Source organism: Oncorhynchus mykiss, chromosome 17 (assembly GCF_013265735.2).
Source record: "Oncorhynchus mykiss isolate Arlee chromosome 17, USDA_OmykA_1.1, whole genome shotgun sequence".
In the NCBI taxonomy this organism is placed as follows: domain Eukaryota; kingdom Metazoa; phylum Chordata; class Actinopteri; order Salmoniformes; family Salmonidae; genus Oncorhynchus; species Oncorhynchus mykiss.
In genome coordinates, this window is record NC_048581.1 from 26343245 (window position 1) to 26358805 (window position 15561).

General features: G+C 50.9%; 1 protein-coding gene across 2 annotated transcripts in view; it reads left to right on the forward strand.

Moving 5' to 3' along the window:
* The window catches only part of LOC118940367 (netrin-1), a 114097-nt gene that overhangs the window by 70074 nt on the left and 28462 nt on the right, over window positions 1-15561 (forward strand). The window contains exon 4 of one of the 2 annotated variants that reach the window (XM_036949489.1): window positions 13642-13791. The exons of the other annotated variant lie outside the window; for it this stretch is intronic. Coding sequence (XP_036805384.1) covers window positions 13642-13791 — 150 coding nt within the window. The remainder of the gene's footprint in view (window positions 1-13641; window positions 13792-15561) is intronic. 2 annotated transcript variants of the gene reach the window in all.

The window sequence follows — 15561 nt, forward strand, 5'->3', positions numbered from 1 at the left end:
CAGAGAAATACACCAACTAATGCATGTAGGGCAGAATTGGGCCGTTTTCCAGTAATAATGAAAATACAGAAAAGATCATTAAAATTTTGGCTACATCTAAATTCAAGTCCAAATTCGAGTCTGCAATTTAAAGCACTTCAAGCCCAAGAGCTGAGCCCAGAAACGAGCCCTCTCAGTCAGCTGGTGTTGGACCTCACCAATCAAGCTGACACCAGCACTGCTTCAAAAGAAAGAATTCCAATAAACAAAATCATGAACCAATCAAAGGAATCATACTTACAATACTGGAAAAACGAAACAAAATCCCAAAGCCGACTAAATTGCTATCTGACCCTAAACAGAGAATATGAATTGGCTGATTATCTCTACTCTGTCAGAGATACGAAGCAGAGACAGATCCTTACCAAGTACAGGCTGAGTGACCACCGATTGGCAATAGAAACCGGCAGACATAAAAAGACATGGCTACCCAAAGAGGAGCGTGTATGTGGTCACTGCATGACAGGGGAGGTAGAGACAGAGATGCACTTTCTCCTTTACTGTGATAAATATTCCTCACAAAGAGATTCATTATTCACAGAAATGACTACATATATTCCACATTTTTACAAATTGAACCCAGAGGAAAAACTAAGAATACTCATGGGCGAAGGAGCAATGGCTCCTCTTGCAGCCAAATATGTATTTTCCTGCCATAGCCTGAGGGACACTGAATAATAACATCTGAATAGTAAACAGTAACTTACTTATTATTACTATTATTGTTATTACTATAATTATTAATGTTTACTGTAGACTATTACCATTTTATTGTATTTATTTTTGTATTATTATTTACTACAATTTTATATTATTATTTGCTATCATTTACAATTTTGTTACAATGTATATTGTATACATTGTTGCTTTGGCAATATTGACACAATGTTTTTCATGCCAATAAAGCAGCTTGAATTTGAATTTGAATTTGAGAGAGGAAGCTGAGAGAGAGAGGGGGAGAGGAAGCGGAGAGAAAGAGAGAGAGAGGGGAGAGGAAGAGAGAGAGAGAGAGAGAGAAAGCGGAGATGGGAAGAAAGAGAGAGAGAGAGAGAAAGCGGGGAGGGGAAGAAAGAGAGAGGGGAGGTTAAGAGAGAGAGTGAAGGGGAAGAGAGAGAGAGGGGAGGGGAAGAGAGAGAGCGAGAGAGGGGATGGGAGGGGAAGAGAGAGATAGAAGGGGAAGAGAGAGAGATAGAGAGAGAGGGAGAGAGAGAGGAAGCGGAGAGAGAGAGAGAGAGAGAGAGAGAGGAAGCGGAGATAGAAGGATGGGAAGTGGAGAGAAAGAGAGAGAGAGAGACAGAGAGGAAGCGGAGAGAGAGAGAGAGAGAGGAAGCGGAGAGAGAGAGAGCGAGGGAGAGAGGAAGCGGAGAGAGAGAGAGAGAGAGAGAGAGAGAGGAAGCGGAGAGAGAGAGAGAGAGAGAGAGAGGAAGCGGAGAGAGAGAGAGAGAGAGAGAGCGAAATAGAGAGAGAAAGAGAGAGAGAGAGAGAGAGAGGAAGCGGAGAGAGAGAGAGAGAGAGAGAGAGAGAGAGAGAGAGAGAGAGAGAGAGAGAGGAAGCGGAGAGAGAGAGAGAGAGCTAGGGAGAGAGGAAGCGGAGAGAGAGAGAGAGAGAGAGGAAGCGGAGAGAGAGAGAGAGCGAGGGAGAGAGGAAGCGGAGAGAGAGAGCGAGGGAGAGAGAGAGCGAGGAAGCGGAGAGAGAGAGAGAGAGAGAGAGAGAGAGAGAGGGGAAGCGGAGAGAGGGAGAGAGAGAGAGAGAGCGAGAGAGGGGAAGCGGAGAGAGAGAGAGCGAGGGAGCGAGGAAGCGGAGAGAGAGAGAGAGCGAGGGAGAGAGAGAGCGAGGAAGCGGAGAGAGAGAGAGAGAGGGAGGAAGCTGAGAGAGAGAAGGGGAGAGGAAGCGGAGAGAAAGAGAGAGAGAGGGGAGAGGAAGAGAGAGAGAGAGAAAGCGGGGAGGGGAAGAAAGAGAGAGTGAGAGAAAGTGGGGAGGGGAAGAAAGAGAGAGGGGGGAAGAGAGAGAGAGGGGAGGGGAAGAGAGAGAGAGCGAGAGAGGGGATGGGAGGGGAAGAGAGAGATAGAAGGGGAAGAGAGAGAGATAGAGAGGGAGAGAGAGCAAGAGAGGGGAGGGGGAAAGAGAGAGCGAGAGAGGGGAGGGGAAGAGAGAGAGAGGAGGGGAAAAGATAGAGTGGGAGAGAGAGAGAGAGAGCGAGAGAGAGGAGGGGAAGAGAGAGAGAGAGAGAGAGAGAGCAAGCGGAGAGAGAGAGGGGGGAAGCGGAGAGAGAGAGAAAGCGGAGAGAGAGAGAGAGAGAGAGAGAGAGAGAGAGAGAGAGGAAGCGGAGAGAGAGAGAGAGCGAGGGAGAGAGGAAGCGAAGAGAGAGAGAGCGAGGGAGAGAGGAAGCGGAGAGAGAGAGCGAGGAAACGGAGAGAGAGAGAGAGAGAGAGAGAGAGAGAGAGAGAGAGAGGAAGCGGAGAGAGAGAGAGAGAGAGAGGAAGCGGAGAGAGAGAGAGGGGAAGCGGAGAGAGAGAGAGAGAGAGACAGAGAGGAAGCGGAGAGAGAGAGAGAGAGAGGAAGCTGAGAGAGAGAGGGGGAGAGGAAGCGGAGAGAAAGAGAGAGAGAGGGGAGAGGAAGAGAGAGAGAGAGAGAGAGAGGGAGGAAGCTGAGAGAGAGAGGGGAGAGGAAGCGGAGAGAAAGAGAGAGAGAGGGGAGAGGAAGAGAGAGAGAGAGAGAGAGAGAGAAAGCGGAGATGGGAAGAAAGAGAGAGAGAGAGAGAAAGCGGGGAGGGGAAGAAAGAGAGAGGGGAGGTTAAGAGAGAGAGTGAAGGGGACGAGAGAGAGAGGGGAGGGGAAGAGAGAGAGCGAGAGAGGGGATGGGAGGGGAAGAGAGAGATAGAAGGGGAAGAGAGAGAGATAGAGAGAGAGGGAGAGAGAGAGGAAGCGGAGAGAGAGAGAGAGAGAGGAAGCGGAGAGAGAGAGAGCGAGGGAGAGAGGAAGCGGAGAGAGAGAGAGAGAGAGAGAGGAAGCGGAGAGAGAGAGAGAGAGAGAGAGAGAGGAAGCGGAGAGAGAGAGAGAGAGAGAGAGAGGAAGCGGAGAGAGAGAGAGAGCGAAATAGAGAGAGAGAGAGAGGAAGCGGAGAGAGAGAGAGAGAGAGAGAGAGAGAGAGAGAGAGAGGGGAAGCGGAGAGAGAGAGAGAGAGCTAGGGAGAGAGGAAGCGGAGGGAGAGAGAGAGAGAGGAAGCGGAGAGAGAGAGAGAGAGCGAGGGAGAGAGAGAGGAAGCAGAGAGAGAGAGAGGGAGAGGAAGAGAGAGAGAGAGAGAGAGAGGGAATGGGAGGGGAAGAGAGAGATAGAAGGGGAAGAGAGAGAGATAGAGAGGGAGAGAGAGCAAGAGAGGGGAGGGGGAAAGAGAGAGCGAGAGAGGGGAGGGGAAGAGAGAGAGAGGAGGGGAAAAGATAGAGTGGGAGAGAGAGAGAGAGAGCGAGAGAGAGGAGGGGAAGAGAGAGAGAGAGAGAGAGAGAGAGAGCAAGCGGAGAGAGAGAGGGGGGAAGCGGAGAGAGAGAGAAAGCGGAGAGAGAGAGAGAGAGAGAGAGAGAGAGAGAGAGAGAGGAAGCGGAGAGAGAGAGAGCGAGGGAGAGAGGAAGCGGAGAGAGAGAGAGAGAGAGAGAGAGGAAGCGGAGAGAGAGAGAGAGAGAGAGAGGAAGCGGAGAGAGAGAGAGAGAGAGAGAGAGGAAGCGGAGAGAGAGAGAGAGCGAAATAGAGAGAGAGAGAGAGGAAGCGGAGAGAGAGAGAGAGAGGGGAAGCGGAGAGAGAGAGAGAGAGCTAGGGAGAGAGGAAGCGGAGGGAGAGAGAGAGAGAGGAAGCGGAGAGAGAGAGAGAGAGAGCGAGGGAGAGAGAGAGGAAGCAGAGAGAGAGAGAGGGAGAGGAAGAGAGAGAGAGAGAGAGAGAAAGCGGGGAGGGGAAGAAAGAGAGAGAGAGAAAGCGGGGAGGGGAAGAAAGAGAGAGGGGGGGAAGAGAGCGAGAGGGGAGGGGAAGAGCGAGAGAGCGAGAGAGGGGATGGGAGGGGAAGAGAGAGATAGAAGGGGAAGAGAGAGAGATAGAGAGAGAGGGAGAGAGAGAGGAAGCGGAGAGAGAGAGAGAGAGAGAGAGGAAGCGGAGAGAGAGAGAGCGAGGGAGAGAGGAAGCGGAGAGAGAGAGAGAGAGAGAGAGAGGAAGCGGAGAAAGAGAGAGAGAGAGAGAGAGGAAGCGGAGAGAGAGAGAGAGAGAGGAAGCGGAGAGAGAGAGAGAGAGAGAGAGAGGAAGCGGAGAGAGAGAGAGAGAGAGAGAGAGCGAAATAGAGAGAGAGAGAGAGAGAGAGAGAGGAAGCGGAGAGAGAGAGAGAGAGAGAGAGAGAGAGAGAGAGAGAGGGGAAGCGGAGAGAGAGAGAGAGAGCTGGGGAGAGAGGAAGCGGAGAGAAAGAGAGAGAGAGGAAGCGGAGAGAGAGAGAGAGAGCGAGGGAGAGAGGAAGCAGAGAGAGAGGGAGAGGAAGAGAGAGAGAGAGAGAGAGAGAGAGAGAGAAAGCGGGGAGGGGAAGAAAGAGAGAGAGAGAAAGCGGGGAGGGGAAGAAAGAGAGAGGGGGGGAAGAGAGCGAGAGGGGAGGGGAAGAGAGAGAGAGCGAGAGAAGGGATGGGAGGGGAAGAGAGAGATAGAAGGGGAAGAGAGAGATAGAGAGGGAGAGGGAGAGAGAAGGGGAAGAGAGAGATAGAGAGGGAGAGCGAGCGAGAGAGGGGAGGGGGAGAGAGAGAGAGAGCGAGAGAGAAAGCGGGGAGGGGAAGAAAGAGAGTGGGGATGGGAAGAGAGAGATAGAGAGGGAGAGAGAGAGAGAGAAGGGGAAGAGAGAGAGAGAGAGAGAGAGAGGGAGAGAGAGCGGGGAGGGGAAGAAAGAGAGAGAGAGAGAGAAAGCGGGGAGGGGAAGAAAGAGAGAGTGAAAGAAAGCGGGGAGGGGAAGAAAGAGAGGGGGGGGAAGAGAGAGAGAGGGGATGGGAGGGGAAGAGAGAGATAGAAGGGGAAGAGAGAGATAGAGAGGGAGAGGGAGAGAGAAGGGGAAGAGAGAGATAGAGAGGGAGAGAGAGCGAGAGAGGGGAGGGGGAGAGAGAGAGAGCGAGAGAGAAAGCGGGGAGGGGAAGAAAGAGAGTGGGGATGGGAAGAGAGAGATAGAGAGGGAGAGAGAGAGAAGGGGAAGAGAGAGAGAGAGAGAGAGGGAGAGAGAGCGGGGAGGGGAAGAAAGAGAGCGAGAGAGGGGATGGGAGGGGAAGAGAGAGATAGAAGGGGAAGAGAGAGAGATAGAGAGGCAGAGAGAGCAAGAGAGGGGAGGGGGAGAGAGAGAGTGAGAGAGGGGAGGGGAAGAGAGAGAGCGAGAGAGGGGATGGGAGGGGAAGAGAGAGATAGAAGGGGAGAGAGAGAGAGAGAGAGCGAGAGAGAGCAAGAGAGGGGAGGGGGAGAGAGAGAGTGAGAGAGGGGAGGGGAAGAGAGAGAGAGGGAGAGAGAGAGAGAGAGCGAGAGAGAGAGAGGAGGGGAAGAGAGAGAGAGAGAGAGAGAGAGGAAGCGGAGAGAGAGAGAGGGGAAGCGGAGAGAGAGAGAGAGAGAGAGAGAGAGAGAGAGAGAGGAAGCGGAGAGAGAGAGAGAGAGAGAGAGAGAGAGGAAGCGGAGAGAGAGAGAGAGCGAGGGAGAGAGGAAGCGGAGAGAGAGAGAGAGAGAGAGAGAGAGAGGAAGCGGAGAGAGAGAGAGAGCGAGGGAGAGAGGAAGCGGAGAGAGAGAGAGCGAGGGAGAGAGAGAGCGAGGAAGCGGAGAGAGAGAGAGAGAGAGAGAGAGAGGGGAAGCGGAGAGAGAGAGAGAGAGAGAGCTAGAGAGGGGAAGCAGAGAGAGAGAGAGAGCGAGGGAGAGAGGAAGCGGAGAGAGAGAGAGCGAGGGAGAGAGAGAGCGAGGAAGCGGAGAGAGAGAGAGAGAGAGAGAGAGAGAGAGAGGGAGGAAGCTGAGAGAGAGAGGGGGAGAGGAAGCGGAGAGAAAGAGAGAGAGGGGGGAGAGGAAGAGAGAGAGCGAGAGAGAAAGCGGGGAGGGGAAGAAAGAGAGTGGGGATGGGAAGAGAGAGATAGAGAGGGAGAGAGAGCGAGAGAGGGGAGGGGGAGAGAGAGAGAGAGCGAGAGAGAAAGCGGGGAGGGGAAGAAATAGAGTGGGGATGGGAAGAGAGAGATAGAGAGGGAGAGAGAGATATTTTGTATTTTGTATTTAATTTTGTATTATTATTTACTACCATTTTATATTATTATTTGCTATCATTTATAATTTTGTTACAATGTATATTGTATACATTGTTGCTTTGGCAATATTGACACAATGTTTTTCATGCCAATAAAGCAGCTTGAATTTGAATTTGAGAGAGAGAGAGAAGGGGAAGAGAGAAAGAGAGAGAAAGAGAGAGAGAGGGAGAGAGAGCGGGGAGGGGAAGAAAGAGAGAGAGAGAGAGAAAGCGGGGAGGGGAAGAAGGAGAGAGTGAAAGAAAGCGGGGAGGGGAAGAAAGAGAGGGGGGGAAGAGAGAGAGAGGGGATGGGAGGGGAAGAGAGAGATAGAAGGGGAAGAGAGAGATAGAGAGGGAGAGGGAGAGAGAAGGGGAAGAGAGAGATAGAGAGGGAGAGAGAGCGAGAGAGGGGAGGGGGAGAGAGAGAGAGCGAGAGAGAAAGCGGGGAGGGGAAGAAAGAGAGCGAGAGAGGGGATGGGAGGGGAAGAAAGAGAGAGGGGAGGGTAAGAGAGATAGTGAAGGGGAAGAGAGAGAGAGGGGAGGGGAAGAAAGAGAGTGGGGATGGGAAGAGAGAGATAGAGAGGGAGAGAGAGAGAGAGAAGGGGAAGAGAGAGAGAGAGAGAGAGAGAGAGAGGGAGAGAGAGCGGGGAGGGGAAGAAAGAGAGCGAGAGAGGGGATGGGAGGGGAAGAAAGAGAGAGGGGAGGGTAAGAGAGAGAGTGAAGGGGAAGAGAGAGAGAGGGGAGGGGAAGAGAGAGAGGGGATGGGAGGGGAGGGGAAGAGGGAGAGAGGAGGGGAAAAGATAGAGAGGGAGAGAGAGAGAGAGCGCGAGAAAGAGAGAGGAGGGGAAGAGAGAGAGAGAGAGAGAGGAAGCAGAGAGAGAGAGAGAGAGCAAGAGAGGGGAGGGGGAGAGAGAGAGCGAGAGAGGGGAGGGGAAGAGAGAGAGAGGAGGGGAAAAGATAGAGAGGGAGAGAGAGAGAGAGAGCGAGAGAGAGAGAGGAGGGGAAGAGAGAGAGAGAGAGAGAGGAAGCGGAGAGAGAGAGGGGAAGCGGAGAGAGAGAGAGAGAGAGAGAGAGAGAGAGAGAGAGAGAGAGAGAGAGAGAGAGAGGAAGCGGAGAGAGAGAGAGAGAGGAAGCGGAGAGAGAGAGAGTGAGGGATAGAGGAAGCGGAGAGAGAGAGAGCGAGGGAGAGAGAGAGAGAGAGAGAGAGCGAGAGAGAGAGAGAGAGAGGAAGCGGAGAGAGAGAGAGAGGAAGCGGAGAGAGAGAGAGGGGAAGCGGAGAGAGAGAGAGAGAGAGAGACAGAGAGGAAGCGGAGAGAGAGAGAGAGAGAGAGAGAGAGAGAGAGGAAGCGGAGAGAGAGAGAGCGAGGGAGAGAGAGAGCGAGGGAGAGAGAGAGCGAGGAAGCGGAGAGAGAGAGAGAGAGAGAGAGAGGAAGCGGAGAGAGAGAGAGAGAGAGAGAGAGAGAGAGAGAGGGAGGAAGCTGAGAGAGAGAGGGGGAGAGGAAGCGGAGAGAAAGAGAGAGAGGGGGGAGAGGAAGAGAGAGAGCGAGAGAGAAAGAGGTGAAATACCTGCTATATGCTGATGACTTGGTACTTCTATCACCAACCAAAGAAGGTCTTCAACAAAACATTAATATTCTGGAGCAATATTGCCATAATTGGGCCCTGGCAGTAAATTTCCAAAAAACTAAAATCATGATTTTCCAAAAAAAACCCAGATGTCAGAAACACAAATGTAAATTCACCCTGAACAACACCTTAATTGAACACACAAAACATTACACCTACCTTGGTCTGACCATATCTGCATATCCATATCTGCATCGGGAAACTTTAATATGGCAGTGAAGGCACTCAAAGAAAAAGCCCGCAGAGCAATGTATGCAATAAAAATGAAATTATTCAAAATCAACATCCCAATTAGAATTTGAACTAAAATATTTGACAGTGTAATCCTACCATTAGCACTTTATGGAAGTTAGGTTTGGGGGCCACTCAATGAACTGGATTTTAAAATGTGGGACAACCATCCAATTGAAGCCCTACATGCAGAATTCTGTCGGAAAATTCTACAAGTCCAGAGAAATACACCAACTAATGCATGTAGGGCAGAATTGGGCCGTTTTCCAGTAATAATGAAAATACAGAAAAGATCATTAAAATTTTGGCTACATCTAAATTCAAGTCCAAATTCGAGTCTGCAATTTAAAGCACTTCAAGCCCAAGAGCTGAGCCCAGAAACGAGCCCTCTCAGTCAGCTGGTGTTGGACCTCACCAACCAAGCTGACACCAGCACTGCTTCAAAAGAAAGAATTCCAATAAGCAAAATCATGAACCAATCAAAGAAATCATATTTACAATACTGGAAAAACGAAACAAAATCCCAAAGCCGACTAAATTGCTATCTGACCCTAAACAGAGAATATGAATTGGCTGATTATCTCTACACTGTCAGAGATACGAAGCAGAGACAGATCCTTACCAAGTACAGGCTGAGTGACCACCAATTGGCAATAGAAACCGGCAGACATAAAAAGACATGTCTACCCAAAGAGGAGCGTGTATGTGGTCACTGCATAACAGGGGAGGTAGAGACAGAGATGCACTTTCTCCTTTACTGTGATAAATATTCCTCACAAAGAGATTCATTATTCACAGAAATGACTACATATATTCCAAATTTTTACAAATTGAACCCAGAGGAAAAACTAAGAATACTCATGGGCGAAGGAGCAATGGCTCCTCTTGCAGCCAAATATGTATTTTCCTGCCATAGCCTGAGGGACACTGAATAATAACATCTGCATAGTAAACAGTAACTTACTTATTATTACTATTATTTCTATAATTATTCATGTTTATCATTCCAAATATGGGTGGTAATGGTAGTGATAACAGTTTAGTGATGGTAGTAGTAGTCGTAGTAATGATGATTGTAGTTGTAGTACTGATATAAAGAAGAAGATGACCGTTATTTAGTTATAAGTTAGTTATAGTTTCATTTTCCATAATTTTATTTTATATTTATTGCATTTCTACTATTGACTGTTACCATGTTATTGTTATTATTTTTGTATTTAATTCTGTATGTTTTTCATGCCAATAAAGCAGCTTGAATTTGAATTTGAATTTGAGAGAGAAAGCGGGGAGGGGAAGAAAGAGAGAGGGGAGGGTAAGAGAGAGAGTGAAGGGGAAGAGAGAGAGAGGGGAGGGGAAGAGAGAGAGGGGATGGGAGGGGAAGAGAGAGATAGAAGGGGAAGAGAGAGAGATAGAGAGGGAGCGAGAGCGAGAGCAAGAGAGGGGAGGGGGAGAGAGAGAGCGAGAGAGGGGAGGGGAAGAGAGAGATAGGAGGGGAAAAGATAGATAGGGAGAGAGAGAGCGAGAGAGAGAGAGGAGGGGAAGAGAGAGAGAGAGAGAGAGAGAGAGAGAGGAAGCGGAGAGAGAGAGAGGGGAAGCGGAGAGAGAGAGAGCGAGGGGAAGAGAGAGAGGGGATGGGAGGGGAGGGGAAGAGGGAGAGAGGAGGGGAAAAGATAGAGAGGGAGAGAGAGAGAGAGAGCGCGAGAAAGAGAGAGGAGGGGAAGAGAGAGAGAGAGAGAGAGGAAGCAGAGAGAGAGAGAGAGAGCAAGAGAGGGGAGGGGGAGAGAGAGAGCGAGAGAGGGGAGGGGAAGAGAGAGAGAGGAGGGGAAAAGATAGAGAGGGAGAGAGAGAGAGAGAGCGAGAGAGAGAGAGGAGGGGAAGAGAGAGAGAGAGAGAGAGGAAGCGGAGAGAGAGAGGGGAAGCGGAGAGAGAGAGAGAGAGAGAGAGAGAGAGAGAGAGAGAGAGAGAGAGAGAGAGAGAGAGGAAGCGGAGAGAGAGAGAGAGAGGAAGCGGAGAGAGAGAGAGTGAGGGATAGAGGAAGCGGAGAGAGAGAGAGCGAGGAAGCGAAGAGAGAGAGAGAGAGAGAGAGAGAGAGAGAGGGGAAGCGGAGAGAGAGAGAGAGAGAGAGGGAGAGAGGAAGCGGAGAGAGAGAGAGCGAGGGAGAGAGAGAGAGCGAGGAAGCGGAGAGAGAGAGAGAGAGAGAGGAAGCGGAGAGAGAGAGAGAGAGAGGAAGCAGAGAGAGAGAGAGGGGAAGCGGAGAGAGAGAGAGAGAGAGAGAGACAGAGAGGAAGCGGAGAGAGAGAGAGAGAGAGAGAGAGAGAGAGAGAGGGGGCAAGCGGAGAGAGAGAGAGAGAGCGAGAGAGGGGAAGCGGAGAGAGCGAGAGAGAGCGAGGGAGAGAGGAAGTGGAGAGAGAGAGAGCGAGGGAGAGAGAGAGCGAGGAAGCGGAGAGAGAGAGAGCGAGGGAGAGAGAGAGCGAGGAAGCGGAGAGAGAGAGAGAGAGAGAGAGGGAGGAAGCTGAGAGAGAGAGGGGGAGAGGAAGCGGAGAGAAAGAGAGAGAGAGGGGAGAGGAAGAGAGAGAGAGAGAGAGAGAGAAAGCGGGGAGGGGAAGAAAGAGAGAGAGAGAGAAAGCGGGGAGGGGAAGAGAGAGATAGGAGGGGAAAAGATAGATAGGGAGAGAGAGAGCGAGAGAGAGAGAGAGGAGGGGAAGAGAGAGAGAGAGAGAGAGAGAGAGGAAGCGGAGAGAGAGAGAGGGGAAGCGGAGAGAGAGAGAGAGAGAGAGAGAGAGAGAGAGGGGAAGCGGAGAGAGAGAGAGAGAGAGAGAGAGAGAGAGAGAGAGAGAGAGAGGGGAAGCGGAGAGAGAGAGAGAGAGAGGGAGAGAGGAAGCGGAGAGAGAGAGAGCGAGGGAGAGAGAGAGAGCGAGGAAGCGGAGAGAGAGAGAGAGAGAGAGGAAGCGGAGAGAGAGAGAGAGAGAGAGGAAGCAGAGAGAGAGAGAGGGGAAGCGGAGAGAGAGAGAGAGAGAGACAGAGAGGAAGCGGAGAGAGAGAGAGAGAGAGAGAGGAAACGGAGAGAGAGAGAGCGAGTGAGAGAGAGAGCGAGGAAGCGGAGAGAGAGAGAGAGAGAGAGAGAGAGAGAGAGAGAGAGAGAGAGGGGGGGAAGCGGAGAGAGAGAGAGAGAGAGAGAGAGCGAGAGAGCGGAAGCGGAGAGAGAGAGAGAGCGAGGGAGAGAGGAAGCGGAGAGAGAGAGCGAGGGAGAGAGAGAGCGAGGAAGCGGAGAGAGCGAGAGAGAGAGGGAGGAAGCTGAGATAGAGAGGGGGAGAGGAAGCGGAGAGAAAGAGAGAGAGAGGGGAGAGGAAGAGAGAGAGAGAGAGAGAGTATGCGGGGAGGGGAAGAAAGAGAGAGAGAGAAAGCGGGGAGGGGAAGAAAGAGAGAGGGGGGAAGAGAGAGAGGGGAGGGGAAGAGAGAGAGAGTGAGAGAGGGGATGGGAGGGGAAGAGAGAGAGAGAAGGGGAAGAGAGAGATAGAGAGGGAGAGAGAGCGAGAGAGGGGAGGGGGAGAGAGAGAGAGAGTGAGAGAGAAAGCGGGGAGGGGAAGAAAGAGAGTGGGGATGGGAAGAGAGAGATAGAGAGGGAGAGAGAGAGAGAGAAGGGGAAGAGAGAGAGAGAGAGAGAGGGAGAGAGAGCGGGGAGGGGAAGAGAGAGAGAGAGAGAGAGAAAGCGGGGAGGGAAAGAAAGAGAGAGGGGAGGGTAAGAGAGAGAGTGAAGGGGAAGAGAGAGAGAGGGGAGGGGATGAGAGAGAGCGAGAGAGGGGATGGGAGGGGAAGAGAGAGATAGAAGGGGAAGAGAGAGAGATAGAGAGGGAGAGAGAGCGAGAGAGGGAAGGGGGAGAGAGAGAGCGAGAGAGGGGAGGGGAAGAGAGAGAGAGGAGGGGAAGAGATAGAGAGGGAGAGAGAGAGAGAGAGAGTGAGAGAGCGAGAGGAGGGGAAGAGAGAGAGAGAGAGAGAGAGAGAGCGAGAGAGAGAGCGAAATCTCCAAATCTTGTACTGAATCTCAGCATTCTCTGGTCATTTAGTAGATTTCCAGTTAAAAGCAGAAGCTAAGCAACATTCACATAACTTTCCCACCATGCGGAATGAGAATGCACATTGTGGTCTGTAAAACCAGTGTATACCCACAAAACCTCAAATTGCATAGCTCAAACTGAGACCTTTGATGATTCTCATCGTGACAAGTGACACTAGAGAGATGTAGGGAGGGGTCATTCTGAAGGACAATACACCCGCAGGCTTAAACCCAACATCACTGGCTAAAACCCAAAGTCATTTTCTAAAACCCGACATCATTGGCTGAAAACTAGTAATTTGCTGAAAACCGACATCATTGGGTTTTCTATAGGACATACTGTAAACATTCAACATGGAACACAGCCCATGGGACGCACACAACCAGACCCAAGTCACATAGTTCTGTTACCCTGGCAACAACGTCTCATGGAGCTTAGGGGCTTGCTGACTAGAGGAAAGATTAGTAGAGAAGTTCTGGTATTGATTAGAATATAGGATTTGCGTCATGTGTGACATATCGTTATGGTAACCACGCCATGCCTGGATATGAACAGTACAAACAAACATAGACACAAGGAAAAACTTTGCCAATAGTTTAACATGATTTATTACAATAGTTTACCTGTTATTCAACACTTTATCAAACTTGATATAGTGAGTTTAGTTGGCAAGATAGACCAACTGTGCGTTTAGTTGAAAATAAAGACAGGGGGTTAGCCTAGTGCAGGCAAAAGATGTTGCATTCCTGAAGCAGATGTCTTAGATAGACTCCCCAGGCAGAGAGGAAATCTGACAGCCATTTTGGTTCCAGACTCAAACCTCTGATTAATAAAAAACAGCCAATCAGGATTATCTATCCGATTTAATCATCTAGTAAACACAGTCGCCTGTTCCATTATCCTTCTTTCACACACACACACACACACACACACACACACACACACACACACACACACACACACACACACACACACACACACACACACACACACACACACACATTATAGAAAGAAGACAAAACATTTTGATCCCGGACAATCATACTGTCATGATCATGCTACCATGATAGCAGCTTGGAAAGAGCTAACAATTCCCAGCAGTCAATGTCAACCAGCACTGTATGCCAGTTTGAATATGCTGAGCGTATGCTGTTCGTGTGTTCTTGCAGCGATGGCACTGCAAGTCAAGCTTGTCGTGTTGTGGACCCAAGTAAGTCCTGTCACTCTTCCTGCAGCAAGCCTCACAAGCTTCACTGTCTCATCTGTCCTCGACGCTCACGTTTCCAAACCTGTTGTTACCACCACCACTGCTGTTGTATGTGTTGTTGTTTTGTACTGTATCTGTACTCTCTCTGTACATGGGTGTTACGTGTTTTTGTGTCCCCACCCACACCAAACGTGTGTTCTCTTACCTCTTCTCTTCTGTTCCTCACAGCATGTGATTGCCATCCCGTGGGTGCTGCTGGCAAAACCTGTAACCAAACCACGGGTCAATGTCCCTGTAAAGACGGCGTGACTGGTATCACGTGCAACCGCTGCGCTAAAGGCTACCAGCAGAGCCGCTCGCCCATTGCCCCCTGCATAAGTACGTGGAACCCAGCCTTTCATAGTTGCCTGAACTTGCCTCACCAGCCACCAGCCACCCATATTAAAACCTTTGGTCGAGATATGACTTTTGCCCATTCCATCTCTATGCTTGAAACTTTCATACACACCTCCACAAAGAAAATGGACAATTTACAAAAAGGAACAAACTCACTCAACTAACCAACCAACTACACCCTCCCACCCACCCACCCACCCTCCGTCCCTCCCATCCATCCATCCACCCACCCAACCACCAACCCACCCTCCGTCCCTCCCATCCACCACCCACCCACCCACCCACCCAACTACCAACCCATCAACCCACCCACCCACCCAACCAACCACCAACCCACCCTCCGTCCCTCCCTCCCTCCCATCCACCCACCCACCCACCCTCCGTCCCTCCCATCCATCCATCCATCCACCCACCCAACCACCAACCCACCCTCCGTCCCTCCCATCCACCACCCACCCACCCACCCACCCAACTACCAACCCATCAACCCACCCACCCACCCAACCAACCACCAACCCACCCTCCGTCCCTCCCTCCCTCCCATCCACCCACCAACCCACCCTCCGTCCCTCCCTCCCTCCCATCCACCCACCAACCAACCCACCCTCCGTCCCTCCCTCCCTCCCATCCACCCACCCACCCACCCACCCTCCGTCCCTCCCATCCACCCACCCACCCACCCAACTACCAACCCATCAACCCACCCACCCACCCAACCAACCACCAACCCACCCTCCGTCCCTCCCTCCCTCCCATCCACCCACCCACCCACCCTCCGTCCCTCCCATCCATCCATCCATCCACCCTCCCACCCACCCAACTACTAACCCAACCACCAACTGACCCTCCGTCCCTTCCACCCTCCCACCCACCCACCCACCCTCCGTCCCTCCCATCCACCCTTCGTCCCCCCAACCACCCACCCACCGTCCCTCCCTCCTCTGTCCTGGCTTGACAAACACACACTACATGGCACAGAATCCTACTCTTCTTCTTTCTCTCCTCCATTGGTTTCCTCAGACAAGCATTTAGTCACAGTGTTCTGACCACCCGGTAAATCTGAAAGCTAAAATAAACAAATCATCCCCCAGAATCCTCTGTGAAGCCTCAACCTCCCAATGTTGACAGTCCCCCACAAATACAACACTGCCAAGTCCCGGTCCAGAGCCTAGTTAACGAACACCATCTCTAGGATCCACCAGTGTCCCTGATTGGCTGAAAAGGGAAAAGGGCCAATGACCAAGGGCAATCAGCATCTCAAAACAAAAATAAAATGGCTGCCACTTTATCTTAATTATTTGGCATTTGTTTTCAGACTCCAAAACAATACATTTTAATTGCTGATTTTGGTCAATAAAATGATGATTCAGAGGTTAAATAAAAGCTATTATGAAATTAATTATTCCAAAGGGATATTTTTGGCCAATGTCCAAGCCAAGGGGATATTTAAACCTACAAACTCCATTGGAATCGGATATCTTTGATTTTACTGGGAAAGTCGCGCCACTCAGTCGGTGGTGTGAAACTTGGAGATGCTGAGGTCCCCGCGATCAGATGGGATCAACACAAATATTTAGTTTCTTCAATAATTGCTAAATAATCTTTTTTAAAGCCCTTCCCATTAACATTTAGCGATACTGAAACCTCTTGCCAATTTCAGTTTTAACAGGGAGGGATAAAATGTCATCAATGTAGAGGGTCGTAAATCAGACCATACGAGTCGATTATGAGAAACAGGCTCATTATTATTAT